Source organism: Cyprinodon tularosa, unplaced genomic scaffold (assembly GCF_016077235.1).
Source record: "Cyprinodon tularosa strain WSP-4 unplaced genomic scaffold, ASM1607723v1 ctg466, whole genome shotgun sequence".
Taxonomy (NCBI): Eukaryota; Metazoa; Chordata; class Actinopteri; order Cyprinodontiformes; family Cyprinodontidae; genus Cyprinodon; species Cyprinodon tularosa.
In genome coordinates, this window is record NW_024039192.1 from 444,417 (window position 1) to 467,040 (window position 22,624).

Sequence of the window (22,624 nt, forward strand, 5' to 3'; positions counted from 1 at the left end):
CTTTTAATCAAATTGACTGTAAGATCTGGTGAACTGTAAAGTGCCTGGAGGCGACGTGTTGTAAATTGGTGCTATATAAATAAACTGAATTGAATTTTAGGGAACAATTTAAATTCTTGGGCTCCTGAAGCTCCAACTTTTTTATGAATCTCTAAAACAAATGAAGTTCTGCTTAGCAGAGGCCTGGCAATGAGCTGCTCATTAGATCCAGGTTTGTTGGTTGGAGGTTTTTCCTTTCAGTCACACTTCACATCTTTAACATAAAGCACAATAAACAGAGGAGCTGTATTTACAGAATTTTATTTCATTATGCTGCAAACAATGACATCCAGATATATTGATACACAACTTCTTACTGTGCGTGTACGTGCGTTAGTGAGTGTATGCGTGTGTAAAGAGCAGTGAGACCACAGAAAGCTGGATGAAAACCCTGTGTGACGGAGCCCAGAGAGGGTTATCAAGGCAGAGATAGCAAGAGGGCACCGGGCGATTCTCTGGAGGGACACACAGGTCCCTAAAACAGCTGCATCGACTTTTTTCTTCTATAAAACACTTCAGTGTTCGGGCCTCATGCCTGTGCTCTCACAGCAAGTTATCACGATCTGTTGAGTGTCGACTTGAAAGATAATTGGTTTAAAAACAAGAATAAAAGAGGCGAGAACCTTTGCCTGCCCTCATCTCTCCATTTCAGTAGATGTGGTGGAAAAGATTCTTCTGTCAAAACATACAGACACACTCGCATGACCAGAACTAGGGCTGGGCGACAACACCTAGAATATCACCATAAATTGGGCCGTTTTACCTCGATAACGATAAATGCTCCTAACCTGACGAGCCAGATGCTCCAGCTCCTCCACCAGAAATAAAGGCATGTGCAGGATCTATTTATAATCTATTTATTGAATAAATCACATTCGATATTACTTCTAATTAAATATCAATTGTTCCCATTCAGGTTTAAACATTCAATAATGTCTCATTGAAGAGGAGAAACATTTTACCTGTCTAGCAAACATTTTTGCACAAATGTAGTGGAGCCTTTTGCACATTTTTTTACTCAACAGCGTGGCTGCGCCATAGGTGGTTGAGGTTGGATGCGTTACTTTGGGAAGTCCTGACCATTTTCAAACAAATTTTGCATTTCGTGTTCTCTTGCTCAACATCTATGGTGTAAGTTTGATGCCACCAAACTGATTGTGCAGTGAGACCATTGTTAATAGTTTAAACTCCCACAGCCTGGCTTAAAACCGGTCTGCCACGCGCTCAACTCTGGAAACATACTATTGACTTCTCTTCGCGCTCAGCTTCATCTCTGCTCTCGCTCGGCTCCACAGAATTTACTGATGTAATTTCTTTACAGCTTTTTTAGTCCCTTCTTCACTTCCATTTTCTTTGTTTACAACCCTGACCAGATCGGTGGAGTCGCGTGATTACACACAAGCTGCCGTGCCTTAAAGGGGAAGGAAAAACCAGCCACCAGCGCAAACAGGCAACAAAATTATTCATCGACGTATTTACCAAAATTAGAAAATTTGTGCCGGGTATCTTAGTGAATCATTGCAACGGTAAAATCTGGTTTATCGCCCAGCCCTAACCAGAACCTAATGCAATTATTCAGGACGCTGAATCTGGCTTGACTTTTTTTTTTTCTTCCTTACACTTTCCCTGTTTTTCTACAAAAACGCAGAAACAGGAAAATGAAACAAACACTAAACATAACCTTACCCATTGGTTTGAGTGCACTGTCAGTTAACCAGGACCCACCTGCACCAACACACAGACATTTACCCTTTGACCCAATGGGAAGTCATGACAACAGTATGGAAATTTGTAAATCTAACAGTATTGAATTCTTTTCTTTTTTATTTGTTTGAGTCACCATGCAAAGATACTTATCATTTTGAGAGTGTTTATTGTCAGAGATTGCGTGACATTTATTAAGCGTACCCTACATCCAGAATAATTTACACAAAAAGGACAATAGTCATCTTTATGGGGCTGGACCGGCGTAGGGAAGAAGGGGAGCGAGGAAAAGGTAAAGCGCATTGGTCAATGATTTGGAGTGCGAGAGGTGAGGGGTCGGACGTTAGGGCAGAAGGGAAGAAAGAGCTGAGGAGCGTAAGCTGGGGTGGAGCTTGTTTTCATCCTGGGAACAAGGGGAAGCAGGACAGGATGAGACACGGTGGCAGAATCAGCGGCACTCCCAGACTTTGACTGTCTGATCAACACTGCCTGTTACCACGTACGGAGCCGTCTTGTGGAAATCTGCAAAGAGGAAAACAATTTGTTCAGTTTTGTTTTGCATGTGTGCAGTAGAGACTGACACGGGAGTGGATTTTCACTCCTGTCCCGTCCCACTGCCACAGAAAAAAATGGTGTCCCGTCCCGATCCCGGGCCAGAGTAGAAATCTAAATCCTGTCCCGTCCCACTCCTGGTGAAATTACTCCCACTCCCATCCCGCTCCCATTCAGAATGACTCCCGCTCCCGCACCACTCCCATTCTTGTTGTTTTTGAGCGCGGGTGAAAAACTCAGAGCGGAAGTCCCGTCTGCTCCCGTTAATATTTAATCCTGTACCGTCCCAATCCCGTGATCGTTACTAATACTGACTCCCATCCCACGGGAATCCCGTGACCCGTGGGATTCCCGAAAAAATGTAAGTCTCTAGTGTGCAGCGATAGATGTAAACCTATGAACAAAGAAGAGCCAGTAGGATTCCTTCTTCTCTTTTGGGTATCTAGGGTGCAATGAAGATAAATCTTTAATAGGTCATTGAAGCCATGCAAATAAACACTGGAGTCACAGCAGGGCAACCTCCAAAAGGTATAATATGGTTTAAAAAATTATCATTCACTGAGAAGGTTTTATTCAGTCATGTGTGACATAAAAAAAACAGCAAAGTCCTCTGCAGTAACCAGTTTCAAGGTGATAAAAACAAAGAAACTCGCAGCAGATTGGTAAATAACTCCCTAATCAATGTCGGTACTTTTCCACTTCTATGACAAAAGGTAGAACAAGCAGCGATTTTCTCAAAACATAAACCTGAAATGTGCAAAGTCTGCAAAATGGAACAGCAGATTCTGTAAAAACTTTAACATGCTAACTATTTAGTTATATCTATAAATGAATGCAGTTACTCTAATACTACTCTAATTTCTAGGAGGTACAGATTTAAAATTAATTCAAATAATCCGTTTCTGATTGTAAATGAGCCATTGATACACATTGGTACACATCTTAAAAAGTACATTTTGCTGCTTTAATTGACATGTGATTTAAAAAAATTAAATAAAATTCTTATTTTATTAATATAATTAATGGAAAATACTTTATTCGCATTGCTCCAATCAAATCCATTGTAATAATTAGCATATTTGCATGCTTCTGCTGGCTGGACTGCTACTAAATGTTAATAATGTCAGTCATAAGAACCATGCATTTTAATCTGTAAATTAGGGGCTATAACGGTAAGCTAGTTTAAATCACATTTGTACATTTAATTCAAACATTTTTTAATTTTTCTTCAAATGCTATTTTTTTTTCTACGCAGTTTAATTAAGAAGGAAAGATAATAAGAGTAAAATATCTTGAATTGGTGGACGTCATATGATATGGTGGTTATATTTTGTGTTTTGATTACATCAGATACTAATAATTGTATTGAAACCAGTAATTACTTGTTACATTCATCTAATGCAGACTGATAAATGAAATCCTCCTCACCCAAAGAGGTAACAAAGTGTTCGTGAGCAGACAGCGTCTTCATGCAGCGTTTGTTCTTGTAGTCCCAGATCCTGATTGTTTTGTCGTCAGCACAGCTCACGATGAACCGTCCTCCAGGATGAAACATTATCCCACGTACCCAGTTGTCGTGTCCCACCTGAATATAAAAGACAAGATTATTAACCGTAAATCAGCAACGCAGAAAAAAAACATCTTAGAGTATCCTTTGCACCACTCACCAGAGTCATAAGGCATATCCCAATGCTGACATCCCACATTTTAATCGTTTTATCTCTGGAACCGGAGAGAAGGAAGGGGCCAGGCTTACCACTCTTTTTACTCTGCAGGACAGAGAGAGGAGGGATGATAAACGAGTGGACATCAAAGAGGCAGGTGGAGCTGCCATCAGCTTAAAGGAGAACCTCGGCTGCTATGATAAAAAGAAGTTATTTCAACATGCAGATTAGGATTTTTTGAAAAAGAAACCAACCTAGCGGCTAACCTGACCTGGTCTGATTTCTGACCACTTAGACTGGCCTACCTATAATTAATATTCATCAAAACGACCTACGGTCAAGATTTAAAATTCAAGCTACGTGACAAACAAAACTGTTAGTTTTCAATTTAATTACAGACGTATAATTTTCAACATGCCTGAAAACTATTTATAAATGTAATAAAACAAGCTAGATAAAGTTGTCTTCATATTATAAACCTGCAGCCAAAAGGGAACAGGGTTGTGATGTCACATCACAATGCAATGTCATGTGAAGAGCTAAGCTAGTGTTACGGTTTCTTGTTTTGCACAAAACGAGGTCATTTACTTGACTGGTAAAAATGTAAATTTACACTTGTTGAAAATGTCTGTAAAAAATGGTTGTGAATACCTATAGTGCAATATGGTTGCTCTGTATTGTTCTTTGCAGAAACAAATAAAGTTTTATAAAAAAAAAAATACATTCCCCGATAACATAAAAAAACAAAAACAAAAAAAGAGCTAAGCTAGTTGCCATTACTGTGAAGGACTCCTCAGCCTTCTGTGTCAGATCAAGTGTTAGACGTGTTAGCTAGGGTTCGCTTTGTGACATTAACCACAGAGTGTCGTCAGTCAGATGCCTGAGACAAGAATGCATCCATGTTTATTCCCAGCATTCATGACAAATGGCTTACTGTGGCGGTAGCCTTCAATATGGACCACACATCAACTTAATGAGATAATAATCTTAGTCATCAAATATTTCCAGGTTCCTAACCAGCGTCCAGGCTTTGTCTAGATGTTCTGAAGCTTAATTCCCTTTGATGATAAAAGCTTATGTTCACAACGATCACTCATCTTTTCAAAATGTGAATTAGCGCGCACTGTAAGCAGAGTTAAATCACATTAACTGGAATATTTGTGCAAAAGAAATGCAAACATTTCAAAACAGTTAATATAGAATGTTAAGTTAGCAGGAGCAAGCTGGGTTGTTTCAGATCCAACCCGTTTCAAATGTCTTTGTTAATAAGCCTCACCATATTTTACAATGAATGCAATCTTCCTTTAGGTTCCCTCATTTCTTTTTGATTCATCTGTTTTTCTGGCCCTGTAACCGTCTTCTGATTGCTGTTATAGAGCATTATTTACAGAGCTAAAAACCTCAGATCCAACAATGCAATACAGTTTTACTTCGCTGCTCATTCCATTTTATAACAAAAGCTGTCTTTTTTAACAAACTTCACAAAGTCATCTTTCACACCTTAATACGCTGGGGCACCAAATATTGTTTAAGTTTGATTGATCAGACTAAAAATGAAACAACAAAACAATTCTTTCCAGGCATCCATTTGATCTATGGATCAATCTTGACACCAATAAAAGCCGCTAGCAGATATAAGTCAGAATAAGCCCTGCTAAAGAATACCTCCGAGCCTGTAGCTTCCAGGATGGTTGGGTGAGCACTGTCAGGGCCCCAGGCGATGCACTCTACTACATGTTCATGCTCCCGCAGCTCAGCTTTGCACTCCTTTGAAGACACCACCCAGACACGCACGGTCTGGTCGTTGGAGCAGCTGGCGATCAACGAGCCGTCCTGATTTGGACGAACCATCCTCACCCACTCCCTATGGCCTGTAAATGTCTTCACACAGTACCTGCAGAAGCACACAGCTCAACTTACACAAGCCATTTAACCATTAAACTTATTCTAAAGAATAAGTTGAAGAAAAAAAAACTTCTTTAGAAATAAACTGAAGTACAAAAGGAAAGTATCCACTTACCCTGTAGCCACCTCCCACATCTTGATGGTCTTATCTCTGGAGGCAGAAACTATGTGGTCACCATTTGGCATAATTGCTACGGACGACACGTTGTGGTCGTGGCCTGAAAGAGACACAGTTCTGTCAGTGATCATTGTTCAGCCTCATACCGTTCATTCTAGTGAACCGTTTGAAATAGATTTGTGTTCATCACCATTTCTACTTAGATCCTAGCATGTCTCCACCAAGCTCAACAACGACCCGCTTTCATTTTCAAGCCATGTAGGTTGTTACAATAATGCACATTAAGTTAGGTTTAAACATAGAAATGTATTCAATTTCAAAATAAGCAGTCTTTCCACCCCCCTATTATATTTGGATTAAAAAATAATCCAATATGTCAGTTGTATAAAAAAACAAGAAAGAATGACATTTGGAGGCGATTCAGTTACAGTTCTGTTACGGGTATTAGATCTGTAAAGTCTCTCACCGTGCATTGTTCGGATGCACTCAAACCCTTGGAAGTCCCAAAGCTTGATGCTCATGTCAGCTGAACATGAAGCCAGCAGCTTTCCCGTCTGGTCAAAGGAGATGTCCTGCACAGAGTCTGTGTGTCCTTTGAGGGTCCGTTCAAAATCCCCTGCCTCATAATCCCACACCTGAAAATACAACAAAGAAATAACCTTAAACTCAAATAAAAAATCCTAAATCTAGAGCTGCATAGACAAATGGGCTAAAATGACTGGTGGCTCCACATTTTGGTGACTAAAAACCCCAGCCTCTCTGATCAGTGAACGCAACATGTACAGCCATGATGGTGTTAGGGAGGGAAAATGAATTAGTTATGTTCAGCACAAGTTTTAAAAATGAAAATCAAACAAATCAGGGATGGAATAAGTAGTTAAAATGCTTCATATAAGAGAAAAGACCTCTATGGATGATTTAAAACTAACAATTTAAGATGAAGGCAGTGCAGTCTTTAGTTATTGAACAACAAGACAGCTAAACTAGATGCTAATTAAAAGGCTAAAGCCAATTCAAAATCTGTAATTTGTGTGTTTTTTCTTGTATAATATATAGATGGAACTAAACATCTTCTGTTCTCACCCTGAAGAGAGGCAGGAATTGGCTAAAAGTCAAATACTAGCAAACTCAAATTCAAAATATCTCCACTTTCCTTGATGGGCACTTGGCTGGTCCCCTAATATTCCTTTCTTAAACATTACTATTTGCACTAAAATATTATTATTATTAGGGCTGCAACAACGAATCGATAAAAATCGACTTTTAAAAGCGTTGGCAACGAATTTCATCATCGATTAGTTGTGTTGCGCGATTAATGCGTCATCCGCCGCCGTGGGGCGCCTCCCCCATCCCAACCCAGTTTCTCACGCTCCCGCAGGAGTCCCTCTCTGCGCTGCAGTCAGAGCAGCAGGATGTTTATCCTCAGCGTCCAGACTGCAAATGAAGCGCGCATGCGCCAGGATTGACGGCGCAAATTGATCAAAATAATTAAAATAGCCTGCGCTTTGTAAAGCGGAAAAAGTCGTAACAGGCAACTTTTGTAAAAACAAATTAACATAACACGGAAGCACCACTCTTATGACGCAGCACCTGAAAAGGAAACAGGTTGGAGCCTTCGATGACAGTGAAGAGAGCTGATCAGCAGGGTGAGTGGCCATGTTTGTTTCATTTTAAAGTGGAAACGTTACGTTAGTTTCTCAGGTAGCTCCTCTGATGCTTTCCTTACCGTGTTAGTAGGTTACAGACAGTGATAAGGTTGGCTACTTATTTTACTTTTAATTTCATTTGAATTAGCTTAAGCAGCGTTTATATTGTCTTTATAAATAAAGTAACTTGCAAATTATGAGGGCAAGGCTTTTAAAGTTTAAATCTTCTGGCAAAGATAAAGTAAAGATCCTGCAATTTATGGAAGTAAAGCAGAATAAAATCCAGCAAGATCAGTAATATGTCAATTAATTATCTGCCACATTCCCATGTAAATATCTGTCTTTGGAGGATTTGTTTTTTAGCACCCCTAGTTCTCTCATTTTTATTCCAAATACAATTTATAATTTGAATCACAGGGCTATTTTTATCTCTATGGTTAAGTATTTTCTCAAGAAGCAACTTTAACTGCTATACTTTCCTGTCTTAAAAGGCAGAACTCTTCTAGTCTAAAAAACTCATTTGTTGAAATGGGGGGGCCTGTTGTTTGAACCCCTTGGGGGCTTTTAAAAACAAAAATGTCTTTTTTTGTGCTTTATGAAACAAAGTAGCCTATATTTTGTGGATGTACAGCTACATTTCTCATGTAAGTTTGCGTAGTTTTAACACAAACATTTATTTTTCATATTGCACCAGTACAGTTAATGAGCAACCTGTACTTGTGTGCTTGTTTGTTCTGTCTAAAAATTTTATTTTGGAATAACGAGGTTAATATAAAAAAATATTTTTTGTCCGATTCATCGATTAATCGAAAAAATAATCGGCCGATTCATCGATTTTTAAAATAATCGTTAGTTGCAGCCCTAATTATTATTATTATTTGGTCATACTCTGTAATTCAGTGAAAGGGTGGAGTCAGAGTAAAAGAGTATGCACACCCATGAGAGTGGCTGGAAGTTGGATCGGATTTTGCTGTCATTCGGCTCGCTTTTGACTGGGAAGGGCCATTTTGAATGGAAGCGAGACAATTTCATTCAGCAGCCCCATAGGATGTTTGGGAAATAATTTACAGACTGATTGAAATATCCAAAATAATATTAACAGAAACTCCATTAAAAAAATTAATTCTTACATATTTTAGAAAAAGAAAAACAAAACCAAAGCAAAATGCAGTTCAAGGAAAGTCACAAAAAGGACAAAAGAGAGATGAGGAATGGCAAAAAGCAGACACAGCAGAAAGTGAGAGGAGGAGGTAGATGACTACAGGTTAATAAGGAGGATCAGAGTATAAAAAGGAAAGCAGCCTTAAACCTACAGTACAGCTTTGAACTCGAGGGTCAGAGCTGCTGTGATGTGCTGCTAATTTAGCTTTTAAACCAGGGTTCCTCAGTTCCCGTCCTTGAATTCCGTTGTCCTGCAACTTTTAGATGCTTCTCTGCTTCAACACAGCTCAGATCATCAGCAGGATTCTGAAGAACTCGCCTTTATGCTGAGAAGGCGATTCAGCCATTTGATTCATGTGTTTGGAAGCAGAGCACACCTGAAAAGGTGCAAGACACCGGCCCTACATACTGTTAGTGATATTGAGGAATCCTGCAATAAACTGCTGCATGTTTTATTGATCTACTTTTGGTCAAAATTCTACCCTTCTCTGCATTTTCCTGGGAAAAAAAAAATACTACATTTATTTAATTTGTCAGACTATTTTACTCTGATGCCCTTTTAACCAAGACCTGCCTGCCGCAGACATAGATAACTCAGGTAGGAGAAGCTGCTGATAAGCTCTGCAATCCACAAACTCTGCTTTTACAAAAACATTGCAAGCCATCTATAAGGAGATGCAATTAAACTTAAACTTTTTGGATCATATGATAAACACTAAGGGGGCAACACCAACGGTCCAAATCACTGCTTTTGACAGAGAGCAGGTTGTTCCTTCATGACAATGACCATAAACATTCAGCCAACAGAGGACATATATCAAAGTCTACTACTGTGCTAGAATGGCTCAAAGTCCAACCATAAAACGTCAGCCAATAAAATACACTGAAATTTGTAGTTAGGAGATCCCAAAGCATGAAAAGGAAACTGGTGTGACAACTTTTGTTAAGAAGCATATTTATGGCCTAAAAACCAAGCTGAACACCAATAAGCTATTGAATCAGAGGAGCAGATGAAACGGTTGTTATAAAGCAGCAGAAAGCAAAATCAAAGGACCAATTTGTCCTGTGAAACTAAGGTTAGCTTTGAGCTGCAACAGAGCGTCTATAATGAAGTTGACATTTCATGGTTATAATTCATGACAACGGACGGTTTATTTCAGAGCAGCTAATCAAATGCCAGACACACCTTGATGGTAGCATCTTCAGAGGCCGTCACCATGACGGAAAACACCGGGTGAAATATGACCCTGGTGACTGGAGCACGGTGCCCACTCAGAGCGTATCGCTCTGGGGGGCGAGGGATCCACTCCTTCGGATCTCTCTTCTGACCGACAGGTCCCCCATACGTCATGTCCTCCTTCACCTCGTTCAGCTTCGACTCCAACTCCATCACCTAGGGCAGAAAGCAACGCATTTCGGAACATGACAGCAAAAGCTTCACTTATTTGATTAAAAAATAGTATGTAAATGTGTTTCTTACCTTCTTTTGTAATCTAATAACAGATGTCCATTTCTTTTCCAAAAGCCCCGCATACTTCTTATCTACCTCTTCATTCTACAACAGAACAAAACAGATTCTCAAAAAGAGAAACTCATCCATTATAAAATCACCTTTCCCCCCTAAATGTATTAATTTGAGTATTTGCCACTGCTTACAATATCTAATTCTGCTTCCTTCTTGAAGGTAGAATAGGCATCCTCGTATCCATTGGAACGAAGATAGTCAGCTATAGCTCGGTTTCTGGGGAAAGAATAACAGGTTGTTGATGAACACCAGCTCCTCCTTAACAGAGACTTATTTCACCTTAAAATACTGAAAACAGATGGATGTCACAGGTGTCATATTTACTAATTTAACCCTATATTTCTGTCTAAACAAACAGATAAACAAAATACAACCCAAGAAAAAAAAAAGAAAAGGAAAAGAAGTTCTAGCAAAGTGCTGTTGTTGCTATAGAAACCATCACCTCGTCAGAAGCTAGAGCTAGACTAAACTCACAAGTAGAGATGGACACCACAAACAGATGGAGAAAAACTTGTATATTTGTGAAAATGGTCCTTTTAAGACTGAAGGTGATTATTTGATGAGGAAAGTGCTAAATTTAGACTAAAACTTCAGTGAATGAACTGCTGCAGAGTTCAGACTTTAAACAGATTTTCCATCCTAAATAAACCCCATTTCCCCCATGATATTATCGCCGATGACTCCTGTATTTGAACAAATACAAACTAACTAAACTAACTAAAAACCAACAGTAATCTGCCCACATTAACCAGCCATCACTTGGTTAAGTTCCTCTCTGTTACCAATCCCCCCCTCACTCCTTCTCTGCTGTCATGCAGGTTATAAAAAATTCACCAAGCAGCTATCAAGTGAAGAAGCACCCAGAGCTCACATCTGATTTCACATTGTTGTGGAAGATTCAATTTCACAGACAAAAAGGATGTCTATTGAACAACTCCTTCAGGAGAGCTTGAATAATCCCACCATCTTCAGACATAAAAGGAAAATACATGTGACCCCTTGGTGCTTCTAGCCCAACTACTGCAGCTTGTTGTAATGAGCCTCAGTGAACATGTCTATTCCTGTTCACACGTGTCATGAACATGTAATCCTACTTCTATAGCACTCACAGTTCATCTCTTTGTCTCTGTGACAGCACCATGGTGGCTGCTGCTCTCTCCCTCCCGGGGAGGTGAGGATGAGGTGAAGTTGAAAAGTCTGGCAGGAGGGAGGGGGAATCCCACGGAGGATCGCAGGTGGCAAAGATGGAGCCACTCGGATGACAGAGATCTGGGGAGGCTTCTGGTAGACAGATGTGAAGCTCAAGGAAGGTTTACGATGTCACCTAGCACTCAGTGATTTATCACGTCCATCACCTCATGAAGAGAGAAAAACAGTGTGACTTAGCATTTATAAGGGAAACTTTTCACTGATGACAAGGGAAGTTTATAGGCTACAAGCTGCCAGAATAAAAAGTAACAAAAGCCATAATTCTTTGTTTGCAATAGAGATAAAGCACAGATATAACACCAGGCTCATACTGAACGTGGTAATACTGCTGTGCAGCAGTAGCATGAGCGCTGTGAGGAACTTGCATCATCAAAATCAATGTGCACATTTGGTAAAAATCTGAGGTAAATTTCAGAATAAAAAAGTCAACCCACAAGTGAAAACAAAAAAAGCAAAACAGAAACACAAGAAAATAGGATCTATTTATGAGGACGGACGACGAGTTTTGCCCTAGAACTCCGGGAAGGTGCATGAACTGCCTGCAGACCGTCCAGATTCCTGGTTTTCATTAAGATCTGATGATCAGTGTAAATTTTGGCCACATGAAGTCTGAGCCTTGTTAAATTAAATAAACAATGCAACATTGTTTATGAAAGAAATATGCTGCAAGCGGATCATCACGGTTACAGAGCTGTTAATAGATTCACACTTTTCTAGTTCCTCATGTCGGATATTCTGGTCTTTTGTTTTTTTTTTATTGCTGAGTGATTAATTCATTTACCTCTCTGTACCACTTCCTGCCAGGATACTGACATTTACTGCTAAGGTGTCCAGAATGTAATCTTTTTATGTCTGATTTATAAAGGGAATTAAATTACCCAGTTTTTTTTTTCTGCAGGTCTTCTCTGTGTGACTGTGAAAACTTAGGCTCTAAAAAAAAGGGGTAGTTCATTCTGAGGTGGAGTCATATGAATTTCTGCTTTTATTTTTGATTTAAATAACAAATCAAACACACCAACACAAGTCACTTGTTTTCACAAAATTGAAAATGTCATTCAGTTACTGACAGGTTATGATAGGATTCAATTCTTGATCTCTACTGAAGGTTGGTGCTGAAAAAGCACTAATCCGCTTAGCAGCTCGACCAGACAACACAACGTCTGTGTGTGCATGCGTGGGTTTAAACGAGAGCCCTCTAGTCCTCCATACATCCGACGGTGCAACATAAAGGTGAGATGGAACGGTAGCTAACAGGATTACTACCAAACACTGACTGAGGACCTTAACTGTCAGCATAAAGTCTAATTAGTCTTCTTCTTTGCAATATACTAGACCAGCTAAACTCTAAAACTACAATTGAAATATCAGACATGAAGAAAATGAAGCAATGTTTATTAGAATATAGTCCTGTAAATTTGTTTCAGCCAAATGTCTGTGTGTCTATAAAACATTTGGCACAGAGCCCATATCAGATACACACTTTATAAACAAAGTTGGTGACGTTAGGCACATTTTAATGAAGAAATGTTAATTAAGAAGAGAGAAATGTGTGGTTTAATGATAACTGATATCACCATTGCAATGGTAGGGATGTGTTTCATTTTCCTATTCTTTACTGATTCCCATATAAATTCCTGAACATCAAACCATAAGCAAAAAAATGTTTTTAAATGCTTTTCCCTCTGTCCTTACAGATAACATTAACTACCATTATTGTATTCACTTCCTGTTAAATGGTAGCATAATACTAGTATTAAAGTTGTGCAATATGTACAAATGTTCCAGTCAATATTCGACATTCCAACAAATGGTGATGGACGATATATATGTGCAGGTGACTTTGTGACCAAAGACTAGCTAACCTCCAGAGGGCGTCTTCTGCACCGCTGGTAATATTGTTAACCGCCTGCAAACACTGCTAAAATCCAATAATGTTAACATGCTTGTTTTCTTGTCAAATGTAGTAAAGTTTGGTCCAGTGGGAATAGTTTCCTCTTTACCAGTTGTTCTGACTATGTTAGTTTTCTGATCGTTATATATTCGTCTATCTGAATGTGCAAAATAGAACAGATTGAAAATGTTTTCCTTTGGAAAGCTTTGATTTTGGCTGTTTTCTTTTGTTTTTGTAGCATTAAAATCGAATTTGCAACAGGCAGGGGGGAAAAAACGCTTCAGCTGGGAGGAGTTTGAGTGTACCATTCAATGGTGAATGACTGAATCTATCATCAATGGTCAATCTATCATCAAATAGCAGAAAACTGCACAGCCATGTAATTCAGGTAATGGATAAAAAATGTATAACAATTATCTTAAGAATCAGAAACAGTTCTAGAAAGTTATATTGGTACCCTTCCCAATAACATGGTGCAATCCTATTGGAGATATTTAATGTATTTTTAAATTGTTTTTAATACACTGTGCTGTTTTATGAAAATATGCAGAACAAAAATCTATTCAAAATTTTGTATAATGTTCGCAACTAATGCATTTAACCCACTGCTGTGTCTCAACAAGATCCCAAGAACTCAACCTTGGAAGCAGGAAACGTGAAATATAACAGGAGTGACAGGAGAGAGCAGTGATTTCAGCTGAGAGTCTGTCACGGTGGTTCAAAAATAGCCAGTTGACCAAACAGGCCAGGCTCCAAACTATTACATAAGCAAAACAGACACTGGCTTCTGCGTCTGCTTAGATACCTGAATCTTAGAAACTGCACTCAAAGTGTCTCTCAGGGCCTGTTCTATAGAAACAAGGAAGGAATCGAGCCTGGGTCTTGTTTCCCTTACCCTAACAGAACCAAAGCACTGCACAAATGCTGAAGTTTCAAAATCTAGACACCAAGAAAAGGATCAGAGTTATAAAAAAGTACAAGGTCCTGTTTATTTATCAGTTTATCAAAACAACAGGAGCAAAGATGTGTAATTGTCTAAAATACAGTCCAATTCTGAAAATGATGACGGCACTTAGTAAGAAATGAGAACAGCAGCATCTGAACTGCAGCAATGCTTTTATGTAAAATGTATTTGTTTAAAAATGAGACAGTGTTTACTGAATCTTCAGCATGAAAAATGCCCCTCGCTGAGTTTGCACGGGCAAAGTTCCTTGATTAGAATGACAAGCAAGCAAAACAAAAATCCCAAAATTACATAAATAAGAAGTTTATGGTCTTAAAATCGTAAATTCATTCATGAACGTGTATGTTTACTTGTAAAAGGCTTTATTAGGAATAAAAGCACTCTGACAGAGAACTAAGAGCTGCCCCGGCCAGGTTCTGAGAGCCGTTTAATCTGTATAGATGGACTGATCCATTTTTCCCCAATCCAATCATATGTCGATACATCAGCTGAGCACATCGGCTGATATCTAATACCGATCCGATACTACTGTTGAATGAATTGACCGTGCGTGTACCTTTCCAAGTGAGTAAAGGGATGCATAACATAAACATTGTTAAAAAAAAAAGGAAACAAAGGAACAAAGATTTAAATCATTAATTGCTGCTGTTCTGCTTTGTGCCATGATTTATCAGCTTTGAAACAATAGGATTGAGGTAACTAGATCACTGTAACAGTTTTGCAGTGAATGATATTAATAAAAATCGATATTAATGGCATGAAAAGCTGAATCAGCATAATTTTTCAAATACAGCTAATTAGTCAATATCAGAATAGATATCAGAGTATCAGATCGATGCATATCTGCTAATCTGGTCACAATATTGCAATGGTGCAACCGCACCAAATACTTGCGTCCATGTAAACATACCAATTGTTTTGTTGCAGGAACACTAGCTGATGATCGTTGCTGCGCTACAACATGTTCAGTTCATAATCCTGATAAACTGACTGCACAGAGGATGCTCGGAGGTCGACTTTCTTATTTAAAAAAGGTGCTAAAACTTATTTTTCCAATTCATTAAAGTAAATAAAGCCAAGCTGCTCTCTAGCTTGAAGCAACAGAACAGAGCAGATAAACAACCAGAGTGTTGAAGCGTCAAACTTGACCTCAGTTTGCTTCAGCTGCAGATTTCTGCGTTTGTGCATTTTGATGCCCATACTGCGTTCCGTGTGAACGCAGCATAACATACGAGGCTGGCTCTTAAGAAAAACAAGTTAAAACCGATATAAAAAAATACATTAATAAGGACTTTAATAATCAAAGCTCAATAAAAATCTGAAACAAAAATGTCAACATTTCCAAAATTCCTCATAATTGGAATTATAAACAAGTGAGTTGATAACTGTTGATGAATTCCAGTAATTTATGCAAACATTTATTTGTAGATACAATTGGAATTGTCCTTGAAAGCAAAACAAAAGAGAAAACTTTGGGGTATCTTTCTTTCTTCCTTCTATAGTGTTTATCTTTATTATTATTTATTTATTTATTATTTATTTATCTTTATCACTTTATCTCAAACACAATGTGTCCCAATTAGAATTTCTACAGTGGGCTAAGTTCAGTAAAATAACCACTAATCAACACATTCTGAGTCTCTTCAATATTATTAACCTCTTTAGAGAATTTTATGTACATCTTAACATTTTGTTTTGATCAGTTGCAAACATTTCAATTATATTAAGTGAACAATGACTCAACAACACACTAAGTGGGAAGAGGATTGTTACACGATACAGAGTTTGATTTAATTGGATTTAGTGGAGAAAAAAAACAAAACAAAACAGCATGACGACAAATCTTGTCAACATAATAATTCAACTGCATCAAACGTGTGCAACCAGTGTGACCATTCAGCTAAACATGTCCCTGAGGAGCCAGGCTTAGCAGTTTATGTTTACAATTCAAACATCAAGTTTGTTAATGAAACTGACAGAGAAAATTCTATTGCAATCATCCATTTAATAATGTTTGAACATTGTAACACTGAACAAAAGGAATTGCCTTCGAGTCAATGACATCAACTGGTTTTCCTTAATATGAAAACTTTGAATCAATTTGACTGTATGATCTGGTGAACTGTAAAGTGCCTTTAGATGACATTTGTTGTTAATTAGCGCTATAGAAAGAAAGTGAATTAAAACTGAACTGAAAAGCTGCTGTTCAGGTAATAATCGTATAATGCAAAAGCTTTATAATAGGACATAAGCTACAGTCTCATTTAATTTTCCAAATTAAAGAGTTATAGGGGGTAACGCAAACCAGCCAAGAGAAAAGAGAAAACCTAACTACAGTTATCTCCCGGAACTACTTGTTGCATTGCATTACTAGGATAAACATTAACCCATAGACTGATTTTAGGTTGCTGCAAAAGATATTCAAATGGATATCTGCAAAATAAACACTTTTTTTTGGCAAGCGTTCAGATATCCGTTAATCTTCTGCAGCAAGACTTCAAATGTACTTTGATAATAACCTTATCATTATGAGTCATTAACTTGATTTAATAGCACTCAATTATTCACCAGTAAGCTTTTAACAACATAAGGAAAGCTGGATGGAGTTTAAACTTCAGGAAAAGTTACTTTTTGACTCATTGGCCAAGTGGACCAGAAGATACAATTATTTACCAGCCCAGCATATTTTTACTGACCAGAACAAAATTGTTAAATGCAAACTAAGTTAGAGTAAAATAAATGTAGTTTTAGTGAATGATGTTGCAATTTAGAGTCTCATAAAATTTCTTTCAATAAAGTGCACATGCAAAATACTCTTATTTGTTAGTGCCCATAAATAAAACCATAAAAAAAAAAGGAAAACTATTTTAACTTGTTGTATTGTCCATTAAAAAAAAAAAAAAAGAGTAGCCTTTCTTCCAATTGCATGGGCAGTGCAATATAATATATATAATATAGTCATCAGCACACCTGTGGTGGCATGAGTTGTTTCAATTGAGTCTGAGATCGGACATCCAGGGAATGGTTTGTGTACAAGGAGGCCCTACGGTTTCATTGATCGATAGCAAGCGATAAATTGATTGCATCTGTTCCGTTTTACCACACCAGATCTAGCATTGTCCTGCATTAAGGGCTCATTATGTTGACACACAGATATTGCACGCTGAAAGAAGTAGAAAATATGGCCATTTACAACTTTATCAAAGCCTCTTCGTGAAAGTTGAGAGCGACAGTCATCTCTTTCCCAGAGTTTTTCCAGAATATGTTGATAGTGGTGATATTCATGAGCTAAATCATGCAATGTGAGTTGATGTTTACATATGTGAACCCTGGCCAGCAGGAGCTGCTGCTCGCCTGCCATGTTTTTTGCGGGGATCAGTCCACATAGTTACACATTTTCCTTATTTCACATCTATAGAACATCTTAAAGGAGAAGTTCGGTTTTTAACACTTTTAGCCCATTTTCTGTAGTGTCCAGGATGAAATCGAATGATCAACACCAAAATTTTGACAATTGGTCCTGTCTCTGCTTTTTGGCTCATTTAGAATCCACCCCTGGCTGCTTTAGAATGGCTTCCATAGAGCATGTCTGATAATGTCCTTAAAACAACCTTAAACGTTCTTTTTTTTTTAAATATGCTACTCACCGGGTCGTCAGCGCTGTTCAATGACGTTCCGAAAAAAGTTTCGCGAAGAAAAAACGTTCCTGTAGTGTTTTATTTAGCATTTTGTAAATCCCATTGAGTTCTGTTGGAATAGTCAATATCCCCCTGCCACCGGAAACGGAAATGGGGCCTGTTTACACAGTTGTAGTCTTTTCGCTTCACTCTGTGTACTCCGACGTCGAGGTGCTAACGTCTCTGTTAAACACTTTAAAAAACTCTGAAAATGGAATACGAAAGGTGGATTCTTGATTCTCGACGTCGGAGTACACAGAGTGAAGCGAAAAGACTACAACTGTGTAAACAGGCCCCATTTCGGTTTCCGGTGGCAGGGGAATATTGACTATTCCAACAGAACTCAATGGGATTTACAAAATGCTAAATAAAACACTACAGGAACGTTTTTTCTTTACGAAACTTTTTTTAGAACGTCATTGAACAGCGCTGACGACCCGGTGAGTAGCATATTTAAAAAAAAAGAACGTTTAAGGTTGTTTTAAGGACATTATCGGACATGCTCTATGGAAGCCATTCTAAAGCAGCCAGGGGGGATTCTAAATGAGCCAAAAAGCAGAGACAGGACCAATTGTCAAAATTTTGGTGTCGATCATTCGATTTCATCCTGGACACTACAGAAAATGGGCTAAAAGTGTTAAAAACCGAACTTCTCCTTTAAAAAATGTGTTTCACTTAGATTTTAGACCAAGAAAACAAGTTATTCTATCCGTACTAAAAACGTGGCAAGTTCACAATACATTCTCATCTCCTACAAATTTGACAACCAATAATATAAGTCAATGTACATGAGACAGCAGTAAAAGACTTTACGGATTTGAAGCTGTGATCAGGAATACCTAGATACTGATTTTGTGATTGACTCCAAAAATCCATAATTTATCATATCCATATGAGGGGCCCAAATATGCACCCCAAATTGAATCAATGAAAATGGAATGTAATACAAATCCTTAATATGGTATATTTGTGTGGAAGGATAACAAATACGTTCCTTTAAAGGGAAGAATGCCACCATTGAATATTAACCCAGTAACAGTATTGGAGGACTTTATCATAAGTCTAAATTGTTACACAACTATAGTGTCTTTGGTAACAGGCTTCCCCCGATCCGGTGTGAGAAATAGGGCTACAGAAGATCCCTGTGTCTACAGAGCTATTAACAGCCTACAACAACTGGTATAAAAAATGCATTAATGCAGCATTTGATTTTCCTGTGTTATCAATTGAATTGAATTAAACTTATATGGAGCCACTGAAAATAAAACATCAAGTAAGAGTGGGGGAGTGGAGGCCTAGTGCTCAGGGCATAGGGATTGGAATCCCGAGGTTGTGAGTTCGAAACCCACTCACACACTGCCACTTTGGCTCTCTGAGCAAGACCCTTAGGGCCAACTTATGCTTCTGTCGTATTCCCTCGGCAACCATCTGCCTCTGTGCGCGACCGCAACACCCATCCCCCTCCCCCGGTTTCTTTCTGGCTATACATTGGGCGGTCGCAAACTGGCCCAGACCTCAAGCGGAAGTGCTCAGACAAAAAGCAGCTGTGATTGGTCCTTGGTATGCCTTTCCAGCTGTCTGTGTGGTCGTCCTTCTCAATTCGGTGCCCGGGCGTGCCATTTTTAAAAACAGAGGAACGACTATAATGGACAACACAACGAAAGGTTTATCGAACAGAACCTGTTCCTCTTCTATGTCTAGCAACCCTAGATCCATCTCAGTGACCTTGTTTTGGAAGATAAACACTCCCTCCACAGCCGGCAAAGTTCTCATGACCATCCGCCAAAGTTCTCGCGAGTTCTAGAATAGGTTCCCCCTTGCGCTTTGTCGGGAAACTGCTGTGCGTCACTAGAAATTCCACGGACGGTGCAGAAGCATACCAGCAAAACTGGTTCACAACTAGACCAAAGCGACATTTGATGTGTGTGGTTGCAGAAGTCTAATCTGCCCTTTAACCCCCGACTGCTCCCCTGGCACTGTACCGTGGCAGCCCGCTCAGAGATCAATAAAACTGAATTTATTTATTTCAAATAGTTGTCTGGCGTAAACTCTAAACCACACTTAATACACAACAATAAGAAGTTAAACTCATTTTCAGCTGCACTGTCAACAAAATGAACAAAATGGGAGGAAAGAAGCCCAACAATTAGTTCCTCTTCCTTTGCTTCAATAGAATCCACTGTTGGATCATGTTTTGCTAATCAATAAAACGTATATCTAAACAAAAACAAAGACTTCTTAGTGTGTTTAAATGCATCTGCTAAAATATTGCAGGCTTACCACTCCTATCTATGCATAGGTTGTCATAATGTATAAGTATAATGGCAGGAATCAATATTTTTCTCATATTTGAGATAAGAGCACTTTAATTTATACGTTTCTCGGATAATTGGACATGCATAAGCCACCACAGATCATGCAGAGCAACAAGATTCAACAGTAAAATTCAGATGCTATAATTCAATTCCACTTACTGATTAAACCCGTTCCATAAAGATGAACAGTTTTCTTGCATTTATCGCCACCCCGACCGAATAAAAAAAGATCCGAACCTTATTTCGATTTTTTTTTTTTTTTGTTTGTTGTTAAAAACAGGAGAGAGGATGGGTCTCTCAAAGCTTCTAGAGGCGCAAGGGCAACGTTGCAGCATTGGCTCATCAGCAACGCCCTTTCCAGCTAAGATTAGCCTAGCCTAGCACACTAAACACTCAGCTAAGCTGTCAATAAGAGCAGCGGACTCATACCACCAGAGTCTAAAACACTAACGGGATATTTTATGTCAAATAGAAGATAATCAAAGCAGCGTATTAAAAAATTATCTATGCATTAAATGTCATCAGGGAATACATGCATCTCCAACATGAATAACGCTGTTGGCATATTGGATGAAATGCTCAGTCAAGGACACATATGATTAGATCTGAACACAACCAGTAAGATCAACAATATAAATACATTTAAGTTGTAAAACCAAACTGTTATTAATCGTAAGAAGCCTTGTTAACTCATCACATCAGAACTTCCATAAAAAAGGCGTAGCTAACGTTAGCCACCTCGGTTCCAAAACTGCAGCTTTGATGCAACCACGAACTAATGAGGAACTTCACATTTTCTTTTAAATAAAGATATTTTATACAGGCAGGAAAAGTAATATAGTCCCACATTATTTAACGTTTTACCTTAAATAGATACAACTTTGCTTCTCTACTTAGCCTCGGTTAGCTTAGCTTTCGGCCTCTCCGCCATTTTGAGGTAGGAACGGGAAAGCGCAGACACTGCAGGCGAGCCGTCGTCCAAAAAGCAAAACAAGTCTAACCAAGAGTCAAAACAAACGAAGGGGCGCGTGTAGAAACGTCTAACTTACCATTCTATACGTTAAGAACTTCATATTTTCCTTAGCAGATCTGTGCATGTCCTGGGGCGTTGTATGGTTTCACTGCGGTATCGTGACTTCACACATCAGCCGGGTAAGGACGGTCAGATTTTCCCCTCTCTCCCACTACCACCACCACAGCAGTCAGTCAGTTGGGTCCCGGCTAACTGACGCGATTCGACGTCGGGAGCGCGCACGTAGTGGGCGGGGGCGCATAACGGCTACCTACGTCACCCTCATGGTTTTGAACAGAGCCATGGCTCTGGTTTTGATCAAATTGGAATTTTAGATAATTTATTGTGTTGATTAACTGTGGCATCTGGTATTTTTGTCACCTTTGGTACTGTTTTTCTTTAAACTGTTTTTCTTTATTTTGTCATTTCTTATTATACTTTTATTGTTTTCTGTTAATGCTCCCCCTGGCAAATGTTTTTGTTGTTTTGTGATATGTACACAATGCAGTTTTGTATTGTTGTGTATTGTCAATAATAAAGTTTATTAAAAAAAAAATGCTCTGGTTTTGAAGGAAGAGGATTAGGGCCACTGAAAAAATAAAAAAGGTTAACTGATTTTCAAATTTTATTATTTCACCATAATATGACAAAAAAGTCAGAATTCTGACTCCAATCTCAGAATTCTGATTTTTGTCTCAGAATTCTGACTTTAATCTCAGAATTCTGACTTTTTTCCCCCGAATATTTACTTTTTTCTCAGAATTCCGACTTGTCTTCTCAGAATTCTAACTTTAATCTCAGAATTCTGACTTTAATCTCAGAATTAAACATATTGGCATCAAGCCGTAGCAATGTCTGTTTTAGAGACTAGCTCCCTTGTTTTATTCACCTTCCGATCTTCCATTCATGAAATAGCATCACCAGGGACCCCTTGGGCACGTAAAAAGTCACCTAATTCTGAGATTAAAGTCAGAATTCTGAGTAAAAAAGTCAGAATTCTGAGCAAAAGACAGAATTCTGAGAAAAATGTCAGAATTCTGTGATTAAAGCCAAAATTCTGAGAAAAAAGTAAGAATTCTGAGATTAAAGCCAGAATTCTGAGAAAAAAGTAAGAATTCTGAGATTAAAGTCAGAATTCTGAGAAAAAAATTCAGAAATCTAAATTTTTCCCCATATTAAACAAAAATAATATTTAAAAAATCAGTTAACTTTTTTTTTTCAGTGGCCCTAAGCATCTTCTGT

General features: G+C 38.5%; 1 protein-coding gene across 1 annotated transcript; it reads right to left on the bottom strand.

Moving 5' to 3' along the window:
* Nucleotides 1-284: 284 nt before the first annotated feature.
* Nucleotides 285-21,599, bottom strand: LOC119794010 (lissencephaly-1 homolog B-like). The gene is made up of 11 exons (XM_038301343.1): nt 21,420-21,599; nt 11,424-11,669; nt 10,446-10,530; nt 10,270-10,344; nt 9,976-10,182; nt 6,449-6,617; nt 5,980-6,082; nt 5,625-5,853; nt 3,963-4,064; nt 3,724-3,880; nt 285-2,265 (listed from the first exon to the last, which is right to left on the bottom strand). The coding sequence occupies exons 2-11, from the start codon at nt 11,453-11,455 to the stop codon at nt 2,192-2,194; spliced, it is 1,233 nt and encodes a 410-aa protein (XP_038157271.1). The 5' UTR covers nt 11,456-11,669; nt 21,420-21,599; the 3' UTR covers nt 285-2,191.
* Nucleotides 21,600-22,624: the final 1,025 nt, after the last annotated feature.

Excerpts from the sequence above, each read along its gene's own strand:
- LOC119794010 (XM_038301343.1), bottom strand. The coding sequence starts at position 11,455 with ATGGTGCTGTCACAGAGACAAAGAGATGAACT. Across the intron at positions 6,618-9,975 it reads CTGAAGATGCTACCATCAAG|GTGTGGGATTATGAGGCAGG; the intron begins GTGTGTCTGGCA and ends TTGTATTTTCAG. Across the intron at positions 6,083-6,448 it reads GTGCATCCGAACAATGCACG|GCCACGACCACAACGTGTCG; the intron begins GTGAGAGACTTT and ends TGTCTCTTTCAG.